Source organism: Acanthopagrus latus, chromosome 17 (genome assembly GCF_904848185.1).
Source record: "Acanthopagrus latus isolate v.2019 chromosome 17, fAcaLat1.1, whole genome shotgun sequence".
Taxonomy (NCBI): domain Eukaryota; kingdom Metazoa; phylum Chordata; class Actinopteri; order Spariformes; family Sparidae; genus Acanthopagrus; species Acanthopagrus latus.
In genome coordinates this window covers 19,273,457-19,300,543 of record NC_051055.1, presented here as the reverse complement: position 1 = coordinate 19,300,543, position 27,087 = coordinate 19,273,457, and the positions used below count along the sequence as shown (strand labels likewise).

Here is a 27,087-nt window from a genome sequence, read left to right as displayed (position 1 = left end):
ACCTTTTGTAGTGTACCTCTATGGTTTTACTCATGCAGTCCGTGGATTGTTGTTGACTTATTTTATTGATCAAGTATGGTGGAGGTTGAAAAACCGAACTCTGCCACAGTAAATGGAAAACCTTCATGGAACTTTCACTTCATGAGAGATGGAGCCTGTGGAAGGAAACAGAGACACAACACACACACAGAGAGAGAGAGAGAGAGAGAGAGAGAGAGAGAGAGGGGGGGGGGGGTCATTTTTAATTTTAATTGCCTGAAAAATACTTCTGTACTGTACTGTACTTAAAATCTATGTTTTAATATACACTACTGAAATTCTAAATATCTAACAGAGTCAGCATAACACCAGGCTTTCTGAAGTGCAGGTAATGAAAACAGGTAAGTTATCCTGTTGATAAGTCACACAAAAGTTCTGAACTACAAGGCCATCATTTTGGGTCAGGAAACCAAGTGGTACAGGGTGGGTGACCTCTGATAAATAAGCAATAGTGGATTAAAGCCAACAGACTGGAAGAATTGCAGGGGATTTTCTTGGGCAAAGGTTGAGAATGGGATTGTAGCTCAGATGATGGACTGGGATAAACCCGGACGCTGGGTTGGTTTGGGTGAAGAGGTAGTTTGTCTTGCTGTGGAGATGGTGATATGCTGTGGATTACAGCTGCGCTCGTGACTCCAGTAATCTCACGATGGTTTTGCTAATCCCCCGAGGAGTTATGTAAGAGTTACTACTGTTACAGAAAGTGGTAAGAAAATCTTTGAACACACAGGTGGGATATTTTATGGCATTAACAGGATTTGGGATAATACAGGAAACAGGAGAATATATCACTGAGTGTAACAAATGTCCAAGGTAAATGTTCACCTTGAGTCACTTGGAAGTGATCAATGTGGTGGACCTATCTTGCAAATGTAAATAAGCTCCAGATCGTCAGAAAATGATTCTAATTACACACATTTAACTGTATAACAGTGTATAAATCATCTTCCTTAGATTTTTTTATCACTACGTCAGCACTGTGCAAATACCACAAAGGTGAAAATAATACAAACCAGTGCAGGATGTAATAGACTCAACCAAAATGCATGAATATAACACTACTAAGATTATTATTGCACTGCTTAATGCAGAATAAATGGCGAAGCATTATCAAGGAAGCTTGATGAGGAGGAGTAAATTATGGAGGTCTTAATTTTCACAAAGTGATAAAGACAGATTGTTCCAGGCTTGTGCTGCTCAATGTTCAGTTAATGAACAAATGTGTGAGGAGGAGAATGTCCTGACCTTGAGGCCTCTGCTGTAGCTCCTGCCAACACTACCAAATGAACAAGCTCTCAGGTTTGCTATCTCTGTGATTGGGTTAAAGTGTCGCCGGACGACTGATGACAGTAGCCCGAGGAGGTGATGAGGGAGTTGTGTGTGTATGTGTGTGTGTGTATAAGCAATGTAAGGTTGCACATGTCCTTGTGTTGCCTAACCTTATCGTTGTGAGGTGGCAAATGTCTCAAATTACTTATAAGAACATGTAGGGGTGTCTGTGAAAATTGTCCAGCGTAGTTGTTGCTTCACACTGTCAGGATCTCATCTGCAGTCCTGCCTGATATGATTAGGCTGAAAGAGGATGAGGCTACTGATGTTTGTGACGCCTTGAAGCAAACTGACCTCCTGCAGCAAACATCAGCCTCTGATAGTAGATTATACAGAGGTCATTCAAGAGTTTTGAATGAGAAACAGTGAAAAACAGTTCACCTGCAACAAATGGACATTTTCATCTTATACAGTATGTGATTTAACATACATTTGCTACACTGGGATATTTACTGATATTCACAATTAAAGGTGCACTATTTACTTTTGGGAAATATGTTTAAAGAGAAAGATCATTCATCAAATAAGCTTTCTGCATAAACTGAATGAATAAAGAAAAGACCATTTCATACAGTTTTACTATGTTTATCTGTGGCAGACCCTGCAACCTTCAAACAGTGTTCTGGGGACCTTATTTTCCTCTAAGAACAGCTTGTTTAATCAGTAATGGAAAGTTTATGGATTTTGTATTGTTACCTCAGTAATACTTTTTAATTTCCTCTCCAAAATTACATAATGCACCTTTAACCAGCTAGAAACGTTGTATTAATAAACTACTCTCAGGCTGCAGTGATCAGCTGATAATTAATTGGTGGATCAACAGAAAAACAATGTCCAGCTATTTTCTATGATCAAGTTATTATTATTAATTAATTGGCAAAATTTGTTTGATGGACACTACAATGAGACTGCAAACTTGTGGTGTTGTCCTGTTTAGTGAACACATGCTTAAAACAAAGATGACATGTTGGCTCAGGCTAAGACCTCCAAATCTATGTGTTAAAACAATGCATGCATGGCGCTACATCAGGTCAGCTGACCTGTAGAAATCTTGATCAGCCCAGTCTTATTACCAAATATTCAAATATCGTTGCCCCAAGATTGTTACTTTAAAGTAGCACTGGAAGCATTTGTGATAGTGAAGAACAGATTAAATTTTTGGTAGTGACTTGGAAAGGTAATCATTAAACATTATTTCACCAAGTAAAAACAGTCACACTTGAGTACAAATACTCATAATACTACAAATACTCAACAACTTAGCCTACTTCGATTTTCCATTTAAGTTTTAAGTCATAACAGTGCATCAAAAAGGGCAGAGCCTAGGTTACTACAGAGTCGACAATATGAAAATACTGAGCATAAAACACACAAAAACCTAAGTAACAATTATCCATATGGATCACATCCATAAATTCTACACCATGACAATAGAACAATACCAATATCATATCTATTGTAGAAAACACCGGGGCATGTCACCAAACTAATTTCTTGGTGATATTTTTCGGATCATTTTAAATAAATTGTGCTTTTGAAAGTGATGAGTCAAACTCTGCCATCTAAAAATATGTTCTGGACATGTCCATAGTCTCCCCAGTGCAAAGTGAGACCTTTGGTTGGCCTTTTTATCGTCACATATTGATTTATCACAGATCCAACAATATTGGTGTATACTGTATGTTGTCCAATATGTGCTGACTTTTTTGGCAGAACATAATGCAGAAAATGCTATTTCACTACTCATACAATAACAGAAAAAAGACGTATTGTCAAGGTTTATTGTTAAACTGTGTAATATCCCGCCTCTTGTACATATGTTTGTCCCAAGTGTTTGACAACCACATCTGAGTATCTTTGCAAAAAAAGTATATTTTTAATTATAAAGAATATCAGAAGATATTGATATCAGATCTGTTTTCCCTTTCCCTTTTGCCCCCAAGCTCAAACTATGTTAACCAAAAAAATGTACACCAATACAATTACTTTGGCAATTATGTTTCAATTCTCCAGCAGTACCACAATAATCCACACTGACAATTTATCTTTCTCTCTTTTTTTTTTATTGTGGCTCGCTCACTATGTATTCTCTCTATTGCACCTCCCCTGTCCTCTTTCTATCCAGATTATCTGACCATATTAAGGTGTTATGTGGTCAGATTAGGTCTGGAGAGAATATGATTTCAGTGTCATTGAAAAAGGCGCTGAATAAACCATGTACTTCTTTATCCGTCACCTCCCGTGTCACATGTGATCTGTGACCTATTTCCTGTTCTTATGTTCTAAAAACAAATGTTTAAGTAAAATAATGTTCACAGGATAATGCGGCTCTCTGTGTCATTAAATGTAGATGGATACTTTCATGATGGTTTAATTAACAGCATGCACACAATGTGCAAAACAAAACCCTCAAAAGTGACCATCTAACTATAGAGACGTCAATACTTGTTATCGATCAGGGGAGTCAGAAACCAGGGCGTGTTTCTCTCTCATACTGTCACATTGCTCTCTGTTTTGGGTCTGTTCTCTACATCTCTTTATTATTCTATTAGACTTCACTTTACAACACAGATTTTAAAAAATGTTTGATGCACGCAAAGGGGCTACTACAACAGCTGTAACATCAATGCATAAAAATTAACAAATGCACCGTGACCTTACTATGCTGCAGTGACCTTTTGCTTTTAGCCTGTCTGATCAATACAGTTCTAGTGTCGTGCTGATCTGGTGGCATCATTCATATGTTGCAGCTGATAGTTGCAGCACCAGAGTACTGAGCATTAATGGATGTTGTGTCATAAAGAATCAGATCAAACCTTGGGTATGTCTCCAAAGAATTGTTATTCAACATCAAGAGTCTCATTCATGTTAGAACTTTCTTGATGGTGTTGCTTAATATTTCAAACACATGCAGGCATTTATATTTTAAACAATTTGAAGTTGGATGGGCTTTAACAGTGTTCTGCTTCTTATAGCTCATTTACTGTTAACAGCATAGACAGGCAGACAGTTGAAACATTTCACCATCTCGCAGAAAGGGCTGCGTGTGATTGGAATAAAACAGACATTGTAGTATTACGTTTTTTTGCTATATATTGTGACATTGTGAAAAGAAATACAGGAATTTACACCAGTTAACTTAAACAGAAGAATTATCTTATTTACAACAACTTCTGGAAAGACAATCCCTGCATCACGCACTTGCACACAATATAATTTTTTTTACATGGACTGACAGAATGACAGAATGTCTGCTAGCAGTTTGAACTGGCAGTTAGTCCAAGATCTCACTGACGTGTAGATATGGAAGATGTTAGTAATGTAAGACAGTACATAAAATATCAAACAAATATATCAAATAGGTTGGACCACTGTGTTCAATAAATATCTTTAAATGTTAAAAGTTACAGCTTAAAATAATGACAAAGGAACGGAGAGTCTGGAGTCTGATTTGTTTCATATATTGATCAAGACTGATTTCAATTTAAGTGACAATAACTGCACTTCACCACCAAGCCACCATGGCAGAGCTCCAGGGTGTGACTAAACATTTTCTTGTGCTGTACCAGTGAGTCTGAAATTCAGCAGTTTATCATTTTTCTTATAGCATGTGATTTAAATGAAAAAAAAAACAAAAACATTTAATACCTTTATTTGTTTCGTACATTTACATAATGTGTTAAGAAATTGAATTATAATGTATTATTGGGTGTGCCTAAATGAAGGGTTATGTATCAACTGCCAATATTATCTTTAGAAAATACATATACATGAAATAGAAAGCAGTAACATGGGCTGGCTACTGTGGTGCAGAAAAAAGGCTGCTGCTGGCTCCTAACACAAGTTATTTTAGAAACCACCTAAGAACAATAAACTTAAAATGACTGATATTCAAAGATTGGCTATGGAATAGAATAGAATATGAATAACACAACCAGAATTATTAATCAAATATGAAAATGGTCATGGTAAGTCATGATAAGCAAAATCTTGCCAGTTTTTCTGGCATTATGCTGGCGTCATTCTTATGTAACCTCACACAATGGGCAATATCAATAAGATAAGACATGTATGAAAAAACAATAACATAAAAATTGAGGTAGGCCTAAGTAGTCTTTAAGTAGTTATTGCAACACAATAAATTGATGAAACTAAGAACACTGTGAACACCATGACATGGTAAATCTAATTGTGCGGTAAGTTAGTAAAATACTGTGAGTTCTGACGTGGGCAAACATTTGGAATTTAGTGATGAACAACACACACCCTGCCAGACACGCGCATACACACACGCACACACATACACACCATCACACAGTCATCTTGGCGGTGGGCCTTATTCCATCTAATTGAAACTTTTCCACCAGCGTCCCTCCTAAAGCTCTGTGAAGCGTTTGAGGTCATTGTGTAACGACAACCAAATGTTAATCTGGGGAGTTAAGACGGTGCAGGTTGCAATGTGACAGTTAAAACTCTGCACAATTAAGAAAATACTCAGATCAACTAAACTGTTATTTTAGAAATAACCATATCAAGTTACTCCATAAACAAGTGTGCTGTCATGGAGACTTTTTGTCTAATTGCTATCTGATTGAAATGCCTTCTACCAATTTAGAAAACAAATTTCTGTATAATTCATCACAACGTCAAACTAAAAGTTTCCATCTTTCTAGGTTGTCACAGCTTTTGGATTCTCGCTCTACCACTGCTGAAGTCTACATGTCATGACTGTATCAGCTGCTTAAAGTCAATCTGTCCATGAACAGCACAACTGAATGATACTACTTGCATATATTTGCATTTGAAAGGTGGCACAAAAAACTACCTGTCGTGGCGTCTGAATGTTCGGTTATGATGTGGCTACCAATTTCTAAAATTTTCAGAACTGAGTTGTAATGTTATATGGACTAAAAGCCAGATATCTTGGCCTCTGCGTCAATGATTTTGGCTATGTATATGTTTATCTGTCACTTCCATTGCTGTTGGACTGATAGACCATCGTAACTGTGATTTGGGAGGCCCCCATCACAGAGCACAAAATCTACTGTGTCCCATCAGATTTGCCCTTAGAAGGAGTAGTTGGCATTTATGACGTGTGGGAGTGGAGATGAAAAGGAACTTTGTTGCTATGTTACAACTCCATGTCCTGTCCACGTCTTTTTTTTTTCTCTTTAAACCTGCCCAATTAGGCAAACCAAAGACGCTTGCATTGTTGGCAGCAGTGATTCTTTTCTGTGGGCTTTTGTTAGTGTGTTTCTCCAAGTTGTGCCATTGCTATTAGTATTTTCTTAGCTTATCTTTTCAGGACAGCAAGCCACCTAACACAATCAGGTTACGGACATGTGGTATGGAGGAAAAATATTTTAAATGCGACACAGGGATGTATGTCATGGCGATGGGAGACAGTTTCCTCAGCTGGGTGAGACAGTTGGCCATCTGAGCGACAGTGAGAAGCAGCGGTGACTACAGTGGTGAGCTAATGTGCCTCTCTGCCTTAGGGCAGCTCCAAGGGGACAAATGACCGCAAGTTCAGATGCACTTGGCCTAGTAACCCCCCCCCCCAGCATCGATGTCATCATCCAATGTGACGTTTCACCATGGAGATCATCATATTCTAGTTCAGTAGACATTGGTCACACTACTGTAACTCCCATATCTCTTAACTTCATTTTAACTCAGTACTAGATTGCTGGAGAACCCTTTAACACTATTAGCTATAATACTTACAAGCTAAATATCTAAGCATTGGTCAAATAACTTATTTTGAATAGTGGTTCCCTTAAAATGATCAACATCAATAAAACATCCTGCTGAGTTGACTGAGAATTGGTAAAACAAAATCAAGTGTAACAATTAGCACTTTATAAAGGAGATACAGCTGCTGTCTGCCATGTGTTTCAAGCTTGTTTTATCCACCAGTACTGACACAACTGCGATAAAATTTAAAACCTGTTGTGTTCACTACCTACAGTACATTTTGCAAGGAAAAGAGTGTCACTTCAAAATGACCATAGATGTGTGACGTACACTGTTTCAAAACACTTTGTCTTAGTTGTCCAGAAGCAGAAGGCCTTGTCATTTTAAACCCTATTTCAAAATACAGCTGTGTTTTCTATCACTTGACAACTCACCACAACAAAAAAGGATTAAAGTCTAAATCATCAGGGCACACCAAGCTCCCTGGCCTCCTTATCTGTTCGGTACTCTGTCATGGCTTCATTGCTCACTGTTCCAAAATAGAAACATCTTTTTAGTTTTATTTATTTGCCAATCATGGACAATATGCTATACTTTCGAAATATACAGTGAAACCTGACAGAGGCTCTCTGTTTATTTAAAGAATCATATCCTTTTATCAAGTCATTAGGAGCTAATAGCAACTCTACAAACCAAGATTAAAAGTAAGACGATAGATTCTAACAGTTTTGCTGTTGGGCTAAAACACCACGTTTGAAACTGCACAAACTCTGATTTTCAGATTATGAGTTCAAATACACTAATTTGCCCGTTTTTAATACGCTGGGCACCACATTAAGTTCTCAGACTGCTGTCAGACAACACAGCTGTAAATATAATCGATAAGATAACAATTTTACCGGCAAAAGTGCTGTTTTGACAACTTCTCGCGCAGTGAAATTCAATCAGCACTTACCCTCAACTGTCATTTCCCTCCCGTCGTGACGACGTCAATTTATTTTACTTCCGTCTCTGTCTGAATTTAACGGTTCATTCGTTTAAAAGAATTCGAATGTGTGCGCGAGCTGTCCCGTGCTGCCGGTGCTGCCAGCTGTCCGCGAGCCCTCAGGTGGTGGATGCGCGCGCTCACGTCGCGCTGCTATCTGTCCTCAATCAAAGTCAACCACGCGCTTCTGCGGACTGCCAGAGTGACCTTGTCACACCACAACTGTCTGATTAATCAATGGTAAATTACAGTTTAGCTGTGTGATACACGGGGATTATTGATCCCGGATTACTTCCTTTATAGATTATATATATATTTCACTTATTACAAAAAATTAAAAAAGACGTGTCATCAGTAAAAACGTCATTGTTACACGAAATACCAAATTCGACTAAGCAGCCTAGCTAGTATCTTTTATTTAAAGGTCTAAATTATTCTTATCTTTTGTTTATTGTTGATCATTAAATCATGTTACCTTATTTTTATATCATTCTGTGGTCATTAAAAAACGTTGTTGTATTATATTGATCTATTATCTTCTATAATCGGTGACTGGTGACTGTTAACTTAAAAATGTCAGGCTAAAGATTTGACAAACAGAATTTTCATATTAGTTCCTGGAGCCCAAGGTGACATCTCAAAATGTCTTGCCAACCAACTGTACATACTACTATGTAGTAATAAGTACAGTTTTACAGTTAATTTGAGTATTTCCATTTTAGAATAAATCTCATCAAAGTGACATCAGTCATTTTAAGTCACAAATTACTTTAGAGATTTTACACAGAAAAATGTTCTACTATTAATGGTTGAACTGACAAATGCACAAAGTATCAAAGCTAAAGTTAGGTCCATCCCAACCAGCTACAACATTTATAGTAATGTTATATTAAAAATAATCAAATAATATGCTATATGATAATGACAGTAAAAATGTGAATTTGTCAAACAGAATTTTCACAAACATGTATCTCCAATGATTTAAAAAAGGTTGGGTCCAAAAATCATGATTTAATTTGGATAAATAATGATGTTTATATCTATATAATAGGTTTGAGAGGGTCTTTCGGTCTCTTTGGTGTGTCCATCTGTGAGAGAGGGGCACAGTGAAACTTATACAACATGGTTTAGTAATAATAACCTTAATTATAGTCATGCTAATAAAGCTCATTTGGTAAATTTTAATTTGAAGCCAAACAGAAGGATAGAAGGAGAAAAAGAGACAGAGAGACAAATGACTCGTGACTAGAGCCTGATTACTGAGTGACCCTGTGTGTGTGTGTGTGTGTGTGTGTGTGTGTGTGTGTGTGTGAATGAGAGCGAGAGAGAGAGAGAGAGAGAGAGAGAGAGAGAGAGAGAGAGAGAGAGAGAGAGAGAGAGAGAGAAAGAGCCACAGTGTGTGTTTACTAAAACTTAATCTGATTTAATCTCCGTCCAAGCACCCAAGATGTGACCTATGATGTCATGACCTCTGTCATTCTATGGAAAAAAGGATTGAAGATATTACGTAGCAGCCACAACAATCAGCTACATCCCACAACATAAACATGTAAACATTTGGATTTCAAAATGAAAGTATTCTTATTGTCTTTATAAATCTGCGTAGTGCAAATCTTAATCTCTGTTTGGAGTACATATGACATGGCAACAAATGCAGTCAGCGCTTGATTGATTACATTTGCAACTGGGCACCCTCTGTTATTCTAAATTGCATAACTGTTTGTGTATAAACTCTAATTGTAATCGACCCATGGAAAACTGTGTGGGAGGAGGGGACAGAGGCTGAGAGAGAGGAAGAGAAAGTGACGGGGGAGGAAATGATGATGTCAGACTTTGTGAATGATCAGAGAGACATGAGATTTAGGAAAACAAGACACGTAAAAACAGGACAAACTACACTCATTCAACCACTCTGTGCTGGTTTGGTTAAATCTGTCGAGTGTGACATTAGTTGCACCAGTGCGCCTGAAATTTAGCAGGTCAGACTGAAAAACGCAAACAAGTATTTTTAAGAAGCACAAACTGGGCATGTGGACAGTTTCCTCTTAACAAACATACACCTATAAAGATATTTTTCTGTAGATTTGATAGTGAACTTTTAAATCAGCTGACAGTTTTTTTCTAATACCTCAATAATATTTCAGGTTGATGTATTCACGAGAGCTTGTCAAGCACTTTAAAGATCAGCACTTTGTAACTTGACTTTTATCGGCACCTTCATGAGTTTTTTATCATTTACATTATATCTGAAGAAATTACATTTGAAAGTAGCCCACTTACCAGAATATAATGTTAGCAGCAATTATTTCTGCAAACCAAAGATAGGTCCAACGGTGACATTATTACCAGACACAGCATGTCACGTGCGCATTTTATGCTTTGCTGACTTTCACATCAGAAGGTGGAGTGCTAGGAGATGGCACTAAATAGTACTAGGCTGCCAAGTCTTTGAGGACATTTCCAATCAATTTTATTGGCAACCAAAACCAGCTATTTTTCATGGGAAGTCAGACAATCTCCAGGTGTTTTATTGGTAACCAAAACCATCTATCTTTCACAGGAAGTTGGACGATCTCCAGATGTTTTTTATGGTGACCAAAACAGGTATTTTAAGCCAAACCATGACATTTTTCTAAAACCTAACCAAGGGTTTTGCTAGGTTTATGTTATTAACTCTCTGCTCATTTCCTGTCATCTCCCTACAATAAGTTCTGAAACAAAATGTGTGGAAAAAATAAACTTTTAAAATGTGGTAAACTCTGACTGGAAGTCCATGTGCAATGTAAATAAAGCTTGACTTGATTTGATTGTGGTAAAGCTAAAATAAACAAAGAGAAATATGTACATCTGGATGAAACTTTCCTTTTTACTTGTGTGACTAGAAATGAAGCATAAAAGCACCAGCAGTGCTCATTTCTAACTGCTCAACAGTGAGTCAACGTTTCCACTCTTCAGCTTCAATTGTGGGGCTCATTCACAGTGAATCATTTAATGTACAACAGTAATCTGGAAACTTGATATGATCTATCTGCAGCAGGGTGGCAGTGTGAGGAGGAGGGGGATCTGCATAATTACTCCATCATTATTATTATTGGATGAGAAGGTGGGGGTGCAATACTGACTCTGAGCCACCAGTGGGCAGATTGAAACAATTTTTGGCATCCATCAGGGAGCCGGCATAGTTAAAGATCAGTGCCTCAGTTTAGGACTTGAAAGTTTTCACTCTTGACAGGTGATTAAGAAATCAGACTGACCAGAGGCTACACACCTGGTTACTGAGGGCCTAATTACAAGCCATGATTTAAAATCAGCAGCTGTGAGAACACTTAAGGAGGAGAACTTCACACCTGAGGGTGTTTTTACGACTTGAGAGATGCCTATCAGAGAAAACGAAAGAAACAATACCTGCTTACACATCTGGAGTCATAGAATTCCCTTTAAAGTAAAAAGCTGTTTGCAACTATGAGCGTTTTCTATGAAGTAAAGTGTGATTTAGGTTATTTTACAGTCTATTCCAAAGGCCTCAGTAAACCGTCTTGCTTGGTGACTGCTTAGACACTTGCTGCCATGATAACGCTTCACATGTGCCCGTGAAAGGCTGATCTGATTTTTGCAGATGGAGCAGAAAACTCAGGCTCAGCATCCAGTAACAGTTTCCAGATTTTGCCATGGTCACACAAGGTCCAAATCAAATGCTCCGTGATTTCATATTGGTTCAATGTGTGGTGTCTGCCCTCTGCAGATTCCCTCCAGAGGCCAACACAGAAGATTGATCTTCTGTACTTCAAACTAGGACAATGAAGTGTTCGCAGATCCTCTCATGTTAAGAAAATGGCTGAATCACTTCAAGAACAAAGGGCCAGATAACCGATGCCAGCATTAAATGACTGATACCAATAAGATAACCTGTAATTTTACATTTTTATATTTTGTAAAAATTCCTAACATGCAGTTTTTGCACACCTGAGGGTCAGACAGGCTCAGATGTAGTTAAGATGGATGGGTTTTTTTTCAGTTCTAACATAACTGCATAACTGATTATATACATTTTTCAGTTTTGGGCTAATATTGTGCATCACAAAATAGCATTGTTTATTCCAGCACTACTATTTCTACAATTTAAACAATCACATCTTACTTAAATCATATTCAACAGACAAACTGAGACATACAAAACAGTACAAACTCTTGCCTTGATGTAGAAAGAAACAGGAGAAATTTGATGTGTAACTGTAAAGACAGACAGGCGGAAGGGGGGGTGGTGGTGGAGGGGGATCAATAACTCATCACAAGTTGTGGATCAGCCTCCAACCATTTGTCACACACAAGAAAACGTCCGCCCATTTAATCAAGACTACGAGACTGAGGACGGTCAACCGGCAGGCAATCTGTCAATTTGCTCAGAAACGGTTGAGCTAATTAATGAAATGAATAAAGAGAGCAAGGACAGCCAGGAAAAGGTTAGGGAGCTGATAATGTTTACGTGTTGGCCGTTTGTCAAACTGTGTCTACCCACTGATTGGACACGTTACAGCCCCTTCATTTGGGTGTGCTGGATAAATAGATGGAGATATACAGAATAATACAGACTGTTTTTTCAAGGGAGTGTGAGTGTGAGCTCAAGCTCCATTTTGTTTTTACACGCTCAACCTCTTGTGAACTCCCAGTAGCACAAAGACACCTCAGGGCTCGTTTGGCCCCATGATATCCAAACATCTGAGAAAGCCCAGAGTTTAGTATGTGGCAGAACATTAGTATACAGTTAGTACATTGAATTACGTCCAGATAGACTTGTAATCCACTCAGTGTCATAGTCATTTTCTGTAACAGGTGTCCACTGTGATACTGAATCATATGGAGCAACAGAAACTTCTATCAAAAGTCTTCCTATGAGGGAATTTGTTAGGGAATGCTGCTGTAAATAAACCTGAGCAAAATTAATTAACGTATTGGTTGATCAACAGAAAAGTATCTGATACAATTCATATAACTTCAGATTACAAATATACTTTACTTTTGATTTGACGATTTCATGACTGCTGGTAACTAAAACAAGCAATTTCAAGATGTGACTGTGAACTCAATGACATCTCAAAAAATAATGATAAAATAATAAATAAAACAATTATAAGATTAATTTACAGATAGAAAAGTAAACAAACAAATCTTAAGGGCCACAGATTTTTTTTCTCCATTAATTGATCAGTTGGTTGCTCAAATAAAAATCAGAAAATGTTGAAAAATGTTGATCACTGCTTCCCAAATCCCGAGATGATGTTTTTTTTTTCACAACTCCAAAGTTTTCCATTTATTGTCATACAGGAGTAAGAAAATAGAAAATATTATAATACACATATAAGAAAGCAGAATCAGAGAATTCAGTCTTTCTTTTTCCTTCTGAAATTATTAATTAATGATTGATTTATTAGTTGACAATCTATCAATCAATGAAATGTAAACTGGTAAATTATATTTATTATAGTGTTTATTATACATAGTAAGATTTTAAAAAATGACCTGACAGATAACATAAACAGAAATTTTCTCCACACACCATTTTAGGTAAGAAGAATGCTACAACCTTAAACACAAACAAAAAAAACAAACACAAAAAACAAACACATGACTGGATATATATTTGGTTTCTTAAAAAAAAAGTGCTAATCTTAAATACAATACAGTTTATTATGTTCATATGCTTTCATCTTCATACATTCTATTTTTGCATGCTAAAGACCGATGCAGTCTAATCAGCAGTAGAAACACGTGCACTGCAGGTCAAAGCACTAGAACAAAGCCCATTCCTCAGGTAAATGTAATTAGAAATTATATAATGTGTCTGCACAGACAGAGATGGATGTGCTCTGACGAAGACAAATAAACAGCACAGTTCTCAGACACTTTCACTCTCCTCTCCCCCCGCTCACTTTTTTCCATGTTTGCGTGTTAAAGTTAAGCAATATCCGTTTCTAAATGTCGGCTTTCACACTTAATATCCCCTCCTGCTTCTTTTTTCCACTTGAATGTACATTTGAGACCAAGAGAGTACCTGATATCACTTCATTAAAAAACTTTTTTGCCACCTTGGCACTCATGCCTCCTTCTACGTTTCCATCTATTAAGTTGTAATACCTGTCCCGTCTGCTTGTATATGGGAGCCTGGGCTTCTCATGCCTTCATGGTCCCCCCACACCCCCACCCCCCATCCTATTTTGGCATGCCTGTGCCAGGTATTTGTTCAAATTCCTCACACCCCGTGGGGATAGGTATGTCCCCCCTCCCCTTCCACCAGTCCCCCTCTCGTCTTTACTGCCTGTCTCTGTCCATCTTATGTACGCCAGCACATGTATGAAGCAGCCAACGTGGACTCCCCACAACCAACATGCGGTGCTCAGCCTACACATTTTACTGGCCTAGTCACAACTAAATCATTTCCAAGTTGTTCAGCCTCTTGATGCTGGCAAACCACAGCTGTGGGTTATACAACAGCCGGGCCAAAAACAACTTGGTGGATAACAGGCGACTGTAAGTTGCTTTTGATAACTGCTGAAAGGCCCGTTTATTCTGCGATCTTGTCAGAGCTTACGCTTATTATATCTACCAGTTTAGCTTTTCTCTGACATGGACAAATGTTGATACAGGCAAGTATACTGGATAATTAATTTCCTCTATAATTTAAACACCAAATCATCTCATAAATCCCTTGTGGGGGTGTGCGGCGCCTTGTGTTTGAACATGAGCTGATGTGGTATTGACATTGGGTCAGAGTTTAAGTGCATTAGTTATTGCAGTGCGTCATGAAATGACAGCAAATACCAGTGATACGCTGGCTGCATCGGCCCTTCCCACAGACAGTCTGAACTTGACACAGTCAAATTTAATCTGAATGGTGCAGTTCAATAATAATGCTTACATTTTTCTGACATCAAGCAGAAAATTTGATATTCCATACGGAGTTGTGTCAATGATTGGATTTGACTGACTCATTTCTTACAGGGGGATTACCCTCATGACCTTTTGGTGGCAGGACAGGTTTTTTTAACCACTGATCCAATATGTGTGCTCTGTGTTCATAAGAATTAAAGAAAAACACTCTCGAGTCCAGCAGGGAACCAACACACACTTATAATTCTTCTCCTGATCGGACCATCATGGTCTTATAAATAAAAATCAAGACACACTCAACTCACATTTTGACCTGAATGCTTTGTGCTGAATCCTTATTGTAGTGAACAACCACGAAAGAAAAACACGGACAGCATTCTCATTTGACTATATAATATTGTCACCAGTATGGTCAAATGGGTGCGCTGTCCTTGTCTTTCTTTTGTGACCATCCAGAGCTTAAAGGTGCACTATGTAGTTTTAATTCATAACTGAATAAATTGAATACACAAACTGACCTTGAAGGGCAACACAATTTTACATTGTTTTACTTTGTTTATAATTGGCGGACCCTTCCACCTTTGCAGCTTCAAACAATGTTCCTGGGACCTTATTTTCCTCTGAGATCAGCTTGTTGATTCAATTATGGGACGTTCGTGTTATAACCTCATCCAATTTCTGGGTTTGAATTTCGTCTTTAAAACTACACAGTGCCCCTTTAACCTTCGAAATGCCTCTGTGTCTACTGATACTGATAATGCATGGCTCAATGTCTGATTATTATTTTTCACTGCCAGTATGATCTGAACATGTGGACCATGAAAGCATCATTTTGTTTTAGTGCTGTTGGCAATTCAGCGAAAAAGTTTTCTTTATTTCTTGGTGACTAAAATATAAGTTGTTCATAAAAACAGTAAAACCACAAAGAAATTTATCTTCTTCACTACATTCTTTTGTTTTAAGGGTGTTTTAAGTATGCTTCAAAGTGCATTTAAAAGCGTTATTACTGAATAAATCCATCACAATAAATTGGTAGCTTTCAAAGCTTAATGTAGTGGCCATATCTGTGACTTATACAGCACTGGATTAGTTGCCAAAATATCCATGTTATGATACCATTTATGGTCAAATTCTTGACTTTCATGGAAAGTCTTTGCAGTGAGTTCACCATGAGATTTATGTGTGGCTCTACGGTATTGAAACCATTACAGAGTCATCATCAAACTTACTGTAATCACCTCTGTCGTGGCTATAAAATATAAGAATTCAAAACAGACACTAATGTCAGCTTTATCTGTATTTTACATTCTTACACTGCTACTCATCACAGCTGTGGTTTACTCAGATGGCTTTCAGACATAATCTAAAGCAGCTGAACTGTAATTATCATAAAATCAGTGTTTTGAAGTGAGAAGTAAAAAAAGATTTCAACCACAAACCCCATCTGACAACCTCTACAGATTTCTTCCTGTTTTTTGTACCTACATGTGATCAGGGGGGTCAATGTTATATATTATTTAAAAAAGTAGGGTCCCCGGTCCCCTGATCAGGCTTGATATGAATATTCAGTGCTCTGCGGGGTAAGCCCCTTTATTCAGCATCCCATCCCTCCCCCTTCTCCCTTCACAAACACTCCTCTCCTGACGACTCATCAAAGACTGAGCTGAGGAGACAAGAGCTGCACTGAGCAGAGATCAGATCACAAAGTTTGTCTCCACATATATATTCAGACGTCCCTCTCCTCCTGTTGAAGATAAATAAACCTTATTTTGTTCCTGAAGAATCCAGCAGGATATTTCAAAATGGGCACCAAACAAATGCATGGAGTGTTATTTTTACAGCTCCTGGGATTAAACTGTTTAAAGGTGAGTATAAATAAAATAATCTGCAGAATTACTGTCTGATTACATCTGTATAAACAGTGTGGATTTTTCAGGCCTATTACTCTTCTTTTTTTTTAGCACTACTTATGGCCCAAACACAGGCCATCATGCAACCATGCAGGCTAAAATGAAATACAAGTAGGCTAATCGCATTTTTCAGAGCGTGAAACCAATGTTCTCTTGTCCAGGATAAGTATTTTCAGTGGCCTTAATTGTTTTTGTAAAATTGTTTTTAAAAGTGCGGTCTTCAAAAAGACCAAAAATCGCGTGAAACTGAACTGCATATAACAAGCTTGTTTAAAATAAACGAGTAATGGAAAGATGACCGTCGTAAATATCACAGCTGTCTGGAGCCGGTCATGTGTGGAGACGCGCGGCGCGGCGCGGCGCGGCGGGGATTCGGCTGCTGCTCCACAGTTCAACAGGAGCTCTTAACCCCGGTGCAGCCGGGTCACCGTGTGTCACACAGGCCGTTTCTGTCAGGCACCCCGCGTCCGCTTTGATGTCGCGGCAGATTACATTTCTCCTGAAAGTCATCGGTCACGGACGAAAAGTGTCCTCACAGTAACACGTGGATCACCACAATCGTCTTTATGGAGAAGCAGCAAACTGTCACGACGGAACAAACTGGCCACATTATCTGTTTCTCTTGAAGATTAAAATGCATTCGGTAAATTTAAACATATGACAGATGTAAGTCGGTCCGCCTCATCGCACTGTCCACTGACTCGGCAGATTTTCGTGCGCAAAAACGCACAACGTAATCCCAAATATTTGATCTAAACCCTGGCCAATTAGGATTCTTTTTTGTTTGTTTGTTTGTTTGTTTGTTTGTTTTGCACCTGAGTCATGTTATCTCTCTTACACCTTTCATATCCCACTTATCCTGATTGTTGCGTTTGGACACTTCAGCCTAGATTTACAGTTGGAGCCCTCCTCCTCTGAAAATCCAATTATTTTTACTAAACCCATGACAGCCTCAGCTGGCTCCCTGTGCAACTATAAAACTGTGACGGCTGTTCCAACCAGAGCGGGTTTCTGCTAAAACATAAACCAGCCTGGTTTTGCTGACATTTTAATTTCTACACGTTTATATGACTTTATTTACTTTATCTGGTGTCAAGATTTACATGGATATAAATCACCGTGCAGCACGTTCTGGGATCCAAATCAGCCTTGTATTGTTTCCTTAACCAGTGTGTCAAACAAATAAAACCTAAAGATGCCAGAGAATATAAAAAGGAGGAAAGTATTGATTGAAACTCATACGGAATAATTTTGTTCTCCTCTCTTCTCTTCTCCTCTCCCTTCCTCTCCTCTCCACCTCCCTCCTCTCTCTGCCTCTCTTGCTTTATCTGAACCAGACTGTTTAACATTCATTTGGTTTTCCTTCTAACTTTAAGAACTTTTAGTAATTTCACATCATGGATCTCTCAGGCTCTTTGCCTCCACCTTCCCCATACACCTTCACTTTTATCCCCAATGTCTCTGTGCCATCCTCCTCTCCCTCCATCTCTCCATCACCCAGCCTGGCCTCCACAGCTCTCTTCTGCTCCCTCCTCTCTCTCCTGTCCTTGCTGGGCATCACAGGAAACCTCTACACTCTGGGCCTCCTCCTGAGGCGCAGGAGAAGAAGGAGAAGATGTGGAACTGGACCAACCTGCTGCCTAATGAGACTACCTGTACCATCCTGCCTCGCCAACTCCTCCCCTTCCTCCACCCCCATCTCCTCGTCGTCGTCCTCCTCCTCTCTGTACCTCCAGGTGCTGAGCCTTGCTCTGGCTGATCTGCTCTACCTTTTCACTGCTCCCTTCATTGTGTACGACAGCCTGGCGTCCGGATGGGCCTTCGGTGAGCTGGGCTGCCGCCTCCTACTGAGCCTCGACCTCCTCACCATGCACGCCTCCATCTTCACCCTCACCGCCATGAGTCTGGACCGCTACCGGGCTGTGGCCCATCCCTTGCACACCTCCTCCTCCAACTCCTCTGGCCTGCTACGTGTAGGCCTGGCCTGGGGGCTGGCTGTGGCTCTGAGCCTTCCAATGATGATCACGCTGCACTTGGAGGACGGGGACAACCAGGAGGGCCAGCTGTGTGTGCCGGCGTGGGATGAGCAGAGCTCCAAGGCCTATCTGAGCGTGCTCTTCTGCACCAGCATCCTCGGTCCTGGCCTAGCCATCGGAGCCCTTTACGCTACACTAGGCAGGCTCTACTGGGTGTCTCAGACTAGGCCAGCCTGGGCCAGTGGGAGCAGCAATGCCTGTCCTCCCCGTGCCCCCAAACCCAAAGTCCTGCTCCTCATCCTTGGTATTGTCCTGGCCTTCTGGGCCTGCTTCCTCCCGTTCTGGATCTGGCAGCTGCTGCCCCTCTACCAGCCTGACATGTTACGGTCAGTGCCGGTGGGGACACAGGTGACAGTGAATCGTATCCTCACAGGGCTGACGTATGGAAACTCCTGTGTGAATCCTTTCTTCTATACATTATTGACTGGAAAACGACGACGCAACCGGCAGACGCTGACATCAGCAAATCAGCTCTGCCGTAAGAGCAGTCCACTGCAGTAGTGTGTGTGAGTGTGTGTGTGTGTGTGTGTGTGTGTGTGTGTGTGTGTGTGTGTGTGTGTGTGTGTCTCGTTAACAGTAGAGACAAAAATGTGAGGGTATACACATATGTCATGTGTGAAATGATACTGAATATGAATGTTTTATGAGTTCCATAAACACCAAAGACCATTGATTCATCCTTAGACTGCAAACTAAGGAAATACTGAGCGAATGATAGCACTTTGTATTAATGCTTTGTGAAAGAACATTTCCTCTGAGGAGACAATCAAAGACATGTCCGGTAATTAATGCTTTATCTGCACACTTTGTCCAAATCAAATACTGTGTCTTTAATTGTTGTAGTAGCCAAGTTTACATAATGATAATGGCTATGCAGCTATGGCTGACTACATTTGGTTACTGCAGTAATTAATTGTGCAAAGTTATTTACCCAGAGATTTAGTAACACAAAATAACATTTTATTTAGTCATAAGGATTATTCCTTCTTTACTGTATTGTTATACAGAAATACTAGCAAAGCAAAGTCTATGTTGCATGTGGCGCATGCACAAGCATTTCCAGTAAAACCCAGATGCACTTCTGCTTGTTTTCAGAGAACTATCAAAGAAAATGTTTGTTTTTAAACGACTGGTTGTAACTGGTCAGAACGTTGTTGGGACATTTTTCTGAGACATTGTTTGTTGACTTAATGAATGATGTCTGAGCGGGTCAACAGTCTTTTGTTTTCTTCCCCTGAACCCTGACATATCTAAATGTACTTATTACTTTGGATCGTGCAATGCTTTGCATGGCCTCAACTTGTATTGATTGTAACTGATGTTTCTAATGATGCATAATATATAGCCTTGAATAAAGAGAGTGCTGTCTGTAATTTGCTGTGTGATCTGGATCTTTAACTGGGGAATCAGATGAATAAAACCTTGTTATAGATAAAAATAACACAAGAAAGAACTGAGACAGGAGGAGGAAGAAACATGCTTAGTGGAAAAAAAATCCTCAACTCGCAGTCGTACTTTTGTTTGTGTGTCTGTGTCAGCATGTCAGTGACTTTAGGTCTTCCCCGTTCTTGTGTATAAGCTCCCTGCCTGGTGTTTCTGTGTCTCCCTGTGGCAACAGCCTGTCTCTGTCTGTCCGACTCAAAGGCTGCACTGTACTCTATCGCAAAGCCTGCTGCTCTTTGACGCAGATGAGCAAATATTGTTGTTTGACAGAGAGGAGTAAGGATGGGGATGGAGATGATGGGACAAAAGAGGTGGGTTGGAATTGCACGAACATAGTGCTTTGTTCAGAAACATGGAGTTGTTTGAGGGATCAGTGCCCTTGAAACATGAGGGCTGACCATGCTCAAGTCCAATAGGGGACTATTTGTGCATGACATCTTCCTCTGCCTGTATTTCCTTTTTCCTGTCTGCTCTTTACTGCGTCAGTCTCATAAAGACAAAAAGGCCTTAAAAACATCTATCACATCTCACAGGAATTTAATTCAAAACAATAAAAGTGTAACTTCAGGTATATGTAATAGCTTGTTAAATAATTGAATTCTGTTTAAATATAATTCTGTTTATATCGACTTGCAACATGTCCACATCTGTACTGATGGATGTGAAATTTGCCTTAAAGACAATGCATCTCTAGGCCTGGGCAGTGTATCGATATTATGTCTTTATCATGATATGAGACAAAATATCATCTAAGATTTTTGATGTTGCTATATTGTGATAAAAAAAACATCGTCTTTTCCCTGGTTTTAAAAGCTCCATTATAGTACAATGACACTATTTTCTGAACGTACCTGCCTTTACTCAGTTAGTCATTCTATTTACATTAGGATTACTGGAGATTATTTATCGAAAATATTTTGTTAAAGTATCAACAGTCATCTCTTTCATTAAGTGCTATTGAAAAGATTTCAAAATACTGCGAGATATATGTTGTACCTAAAGATCTCAGTGTTGTTTTAAAGCCACATCGCCCAGCCCCAAGCAATGCATATAAATGCAAATGAATAAACAAACCACTAAAAAATGAAGTTGCCAAACTCTTCTACAAAGCAATTTCTAAGGATTTTTTTTTTTATTGTCAAATGTAAATGAAATCTTCTGGACACTAACCCTCTTCTGTATAAAAAAAACACACCTGAACTTAATTGTAGATTTTTGCCTTTGCCTTTGCAAAGCACAGGGAGGGCAGTTAAAGAAATGGCACTGTTCTTGTCTCAAGTGACATATCTGGATAATGGTGTTTCTCTTTATCCACCCAAATCACACAGAAGGACCATTAAACCCTACTATGTGTGGTTAACTGTGTTTTGACTTCAGTAACTTCTGAGAGAACATAATGTCCAAGTAATGTTGAATGCAATGTAAATTGAAACTTGAATCATATGAGGAAAGCAAAGTTATTGTTTGGGTTTATTTATGTGCACATTAAGCGCATACATGTAAGAGCATTAGCTGAGGTAAAAAAAAAAAAACCTGATGGCTGCAGGAGAAGCCACGAAGCACCGCAGGGCTTTACTGCATTGGTAATACCAACAGGTTGTGGAGACACATACCAAAAGCATTTGTCAAGGCAGCGCGTGTGTTTCACTGCACGGTGATGCCATTATTTCTGAGGCTGTAGGGCCCTCCTGTAGTCTACGCTGCCTTCCATGTGTTTCCATTTACCTGGCACGGCTACCTCTGAGCATAACGTTCCCACTGCAGTTATTACCCGGAGCCCTGTGCGGTCACACTGTGGGGGGGCACTTCTGTTGTGAAGTTAATGCAATATCCATCCACCTTTCACAGACAACTGAGGCCCTCTCAGCACATTTGTCCATTTAAATGGAATTTTTTGTGGACGAAGAGCCAGGTCCATGTACATTTGAAATCATAAGCCCTCATATGAGACTTGGAGATTTTTGGACCCCTGGGTCACCAAAATGACAGCAGATAGAGGGTGTAGCTTGTGTAAAGATAAACCTTTCCAAAAAAGACACTTAACAGCAGAGTTGACATTAAAGCACAGAGAGCTTGTTGTTTAATATTCTGAGTCTGCAGAGTGGACAGGTTTTAGGTGTCTACATATTCTAAAACTCAATATATCAGATGATTAAGTCCTCCCTCAGGTCTGCGGGGATGACTGAGTGTTTGATAAACTTCAAATACGTGGTGTTTGGTCAACCCAACCCAATGGATGGAAAATATTGTCTCAGTTGGCAGGCTGGCCGATCTATAAACTTTGTGTTGTTTGTGTTGGTAGATGCCAGCACCGGCCGACTCGCTCCAACCATAACTTTTGTCCTCCTGTGCTACAGAAGCTTTTGATTTCATCCTGGGATTGCAGGCAGTGTCCTCCTCCTCCTCCTCCTCCTCCTCCTCCTCCTCCTCTTCAGTCCTCAGGGACAGACGCAAGCACAAATGTTTTCTTTTGGGAGCCGCTTGGTTCTACCTGAGGATTTCATAAATCCAGCACATGTCCGTTTTCTTGGAAGCACCAAGCATCTTTCCATCCCGGCAGCACCCCTCACCCCGCCTCGGCAGGCTCTCCTCTTGACCAGTGTTAGAGGCTGCTGCAGGTGCCCCTCCCCTGGGCAGCCTGCTCAGGAAAGCACCCCACTGTGTAGACGAGACGAGGCCACAGCCCGCGCCAAATTCACGCTGTGAGGTGTATAAGAGGCTCCCATTCTCTCCAGACATACACAAAAAAGATTCCCTTCGCCTGCCCTCCACTAAAATTCAATCTTCCATCTGTTTTCCCTCTCTCAATCACGTTTTGTCCCCTCTGCACTCTCGGCCTTGCGTACAATCTCATTTCCCTGCAAGGTTTCACCTTATACGACATTAATGTTTATATGTTTAATGAAAAATAAATTGAATAAAAACTCTCAAGCCACACTAAAATGTCCCAAAATCAACATCTGTAACATTACATCAGCTTAAATCAAAACACACTGACACAAGTTTTATGATACCCGCACATGTAGTCAACACAGTATTAAAAAAAAACAGTGTAAATGCTGGTTTGACAGCAAACACTGAAACCTGGGAGCTCACAGTGTTTCTTTGTTCAACCCATGGCAACCCCACCATGAGGCGCCCTCCTCCCCATCACGTCCCCCTGACTTCACACCTCTGTGTCAGCCGCCAGGATCAGGCGAGACCCAGGCTTGCGTGCCTTGAAGGCCGGAGGTTACATCAACCGACATACACATTACAGTTCGCACTTGGGCTCTTACTAGGAAAGACAGTAAATATGGCACGTCTGCCCCTCTCTCTCCTTCTCCCCCTTGCTGCGTTTCACCTTTTCTCTGTTCTCCTCCTCCTCCTCATGGTACACTGCCCGTAAACAGCTAGCGCTGTCAACTCAGGCGTCAAAGCTCCCCTGACCTCTGACCTTTTGACACTTTACTCATCTGAACCCCATGGTTTGTCCGTGGCTGAAGAGGGACATGATGCATTTCCATGACACTGCTCCATAGCTGAAAAGCCTGTGTAACCTATTATGAATCAACCATGAAGCATAAGTCAAATAGCCATTTTACAGGAAGTTTTTTTGTAACTATTGGTGTAATAGTCCTTTAGTTGGTGCAGGACTCTTTATGGCAAAAATAACAAACATGAACTCTTCAAACGTGAAGATCTTCTTTTAGTCTTATGTGACTTGAAACTGAATATTTTTGGGTTCTGCACAGTTGGTCAAACAAAGCCAGTGTATTCAGGAAGGTTTGCAGTGTTTAAAACCAAAGCAAGTGTCATCACCAACGACCACCTTGCCTTTATTGTCTATCATACTCATTAAACTCATTGAAACTGATGAACTTTTCTGTTCTGCTCTGTTTTATGTAGTGCACTTGCTGTGCAACAAAAAAATAAATAGAAACATTTCTATTTGTTATACATTTCTTTTTGCACTAATCAGATCAACTAGAGCATAAAATGCACATTAATCATGAAATTAAACAAACTAATAGTAACATTTTCAAATACTGATAGACTATTGTTAGGATCTTCCCAAATGACTACCTGCTTAATATACCAACAGTACATTCTAAATAAAGAAATGGCAGCTAAAAGTGATTCTATTCAGAAATGTCAAAATAAAAGTTTACAATTGAAATACTGAAGTCATGGCCTCACATATAAACTAGTTTGGTCCAACAGACAAAAAAAATGAAGAGAACATTTTGGTGTTTAGTTGACAGAATTAGAGTGCCACCTGCAGATGAGACACGAGAACAGAGACTTCAAACCAAATTATTACTTTCCCCTCTTTGGCATTAGTATTATCTGTGTAAACTTCTTTGTTCTACAGAAAACAAAATATCACGCATGTACAAAGTTAGTCCTCTAGGTCACTGAATACAATAGTATGTACTTCAGATTTATCAGTAGTGGCGGGTAACAGCTATAAAATGGCTGCACATGTTCCTTGCTAAACAACATGTTCTTCCTCTTGTCTGTCTTTGTACCGACTGAACTTCAGCTCGGGTGGCTCGGTAACTGACCCATCCCAGTAACAGTGTCCCCAGAGGGAGGACACCTCCCGTCCCGAGGGCTCAGGACTGCTGAACAGTCTCTGTTCAAACAATACCGAGTGAATACCTCACAAAGAAATATAACTTAATTTGATTACGTAGCTATTTACATAAACAGTTCTGAGATATTAAAACTCACCAACCCTTGTATCAAGAATTCATAATACTTTACTTGAGCAATTATCAAAATAGCAATGCTAAGTTCTACTCAACTGCTGTACTGTAACATTATCAATGATTTATTATTGATCATAAAACCCCTTACAAACATGAAAAAGGTACTGAGAAGCTTTTTGAAAATTCACCAGGGCTGGGTGTGATTTAATGCCTTTAAAGTGGAAGGGAGCGAAAATTGAAAGTAGATCATTTAGAGGTGAAATATGTATTATAAGTTCTTGCACACCACAACATATCAGTAACAAAAAAAACACTCTGTCCCTCAAGGGACTCTTTGATTCTTTTTTGTAAATACCTTAAATTTGCTTAAATGTACACTGAAAATGGCTCCACGGTTGTAAATCAATTTTTTTTTAGGTGAGCTGTTTCAGTGAAAACATAAAACCGCAAAATGATTTTTTGCACAAAATACAGCTTGATTGCTGCACAAGAACTGAACATAATCCATTACATCCACTCTTGAATTAGAAAGCAAAGTAAAAATAACTTCAGTCCTAATAGATGAGTGCAAACAAAGCCAGTGAAATCCAACACAAAGCCTTTGAAAACAAGTCATTTCCTTGTACGTACACGCGTCAGACCTCGATCCTAATCAAACTCCAGAAAGCAGAGTTTTTCATACTGTTTTCAACACCCTGCATCACTGAACAAAAGAAATTCAACTAGGGCTGCTGGTTGTTCAATCTATTGATCCATGTTGCCCTCACGCAGCGTTCTCACCTTCCACAGTAACCTGCACCTCCTAGCCATGTCTCTGAGCTCCTGGGTGGTCAGTAACAAAACACCTGTACCTGTCGGAGTGACTCTCGGTAACCCAGTACATCTGAACAGCCTGGGAGCCGGCAGGCATGATGCTGTTGTCAGTCTCTGTAGGATGCTGACTTCATCCTCCACCATCAACAAAGCCTTGAGGACCAAACAGGTCCTTCAACCCATCATAAAGAATACTTAAAATCCTACAGATCTCACATACTTCAACCAAGTTCAGTTTGAAAGCTTGAGGGGGGTTTAAGTTTATAATTATGACCAGCAAGACATAGAATAACTTCCAGCTACAGTCCACTTTTAGGGCCAATAACGATACAAATATTATTTTGATATTGATATCATGGCTGATAAACACTTGCAACGGTCCCTAAAATGTGGTTATCAAACACTTAGGACAAAGATGTGTAACTGAGGCAGGATATTTTACAGTTTAATAATAAACTGTATTAAAAATGACATCAGGGAACTGAAACAGTACACTTGCATGGGGATTGAATGATTAGTTACCCCAAGCATCTTTTTCTACATCATCCTCAAATGTATGACAAATTTATGATGAGGTTTATCTCCAGATATCCCCGTCTGGCTCTAAGCAAAATGCGGTGAAAGATTTTCCAGAAACATTAAATACATTTACTCCATGACGATTTATTTTTGGTAGTTTTTCTATAATTCATGTTTTACTTTAAAGAGTTGTAACTATGCTAACAAGCTAAATCCTCCATACAGACAGCTATTGTCCTGTGATTACTTAATGAATTGCTTTGAGAAAGACATTGTAGGGTCCCTTTCAAAGAGACTTTTTTAAGTTGCATACAATTGACTAATTTTGATGCCTATAATAGTTTAAAAAACATACATTCAGCTACATTTCACTAAAAAAAAAAAAATGCTAGGTCATCATAGGGTTAATTTAGCTAAATACTAGCTTGCATATGTTCGCATTTAAATGATGACACAGAGGGTCAAACCCCTCTGTCCTGAACTTGAACAAAGTTGTAAAAGTGAAATGAGATATACATGTGTGCAGTTCACATTCTTCAGACAGACATTTTAAGAAGCAGGTGGTGTAATAGTCGACACTTACCTTAACTCAAGTGCTGCAGCTAAAGGCTCTTTCTTCCACTGGAGAGACTTTGATGGCTCCTCCGGAGAAACCCACTCAAGGGAGGCACGGAGGTGTTGACATGCGGGACAGGTGAGGTAGTAGCCTCACACCTGAACCTGTTTTCATGGTCAGA

At 39.5% G+C, this 27,087-nt stretch overlaps 2 protein-coding genes across 3 annotated transcripts in view; one reads left to right on the top strand and one right to left on the bottom strand.

Moving 5' to 3' along the window:
* kcnj14 (potassium inwardly rectifying channel subfamily J member 14) overlaps positions 1 to 27,064 on the bottom strand; it is a 35,064-nt gene extending 8,000 nt beyond the window's left edge. The window contains exons 1-2 of one of the 2 annotated variants that reach the window (XM_037073431.1): positions 26,934 to 27,064; positions 3 to 155 (exon numbers count right to left, since the gene is read on the bottom strand). The gene's annotated coding sequence lies outside the window, so the exon portion shown is untranslated. Of the gene's footprint in view, positions 1 to 2; positions 156 to 8,020; positions 8,180 to 26,933 lie in introns of those variants that run through there. The other variant, XM_037073432.1, reaches the window with a different exon arrangement.
* Positions 16,688 to 20,098, top strand: LOC119005640 (urotensin-2 receptor). Its single transcript, XM_037073435.1, has 2 exons — positions 16,688 to 16,800; positions 18,183 to 20,098. The coding sequence occupies exon 2, from the start codon at positions 18,243 to 18,245 to the stop codon at positions 19,380 to 19,382; it is 1,140 nt and encodes a 379-aa protein (XP_036929330.1). The 5' UTR covers positions 16,688 to 16,800; positions 18,183 to 18,242; the 3' UTR covers positions 19,383 to 20,098.
* Positions 27,065 to 27,087: the final 23 nt, after the last annotated feature.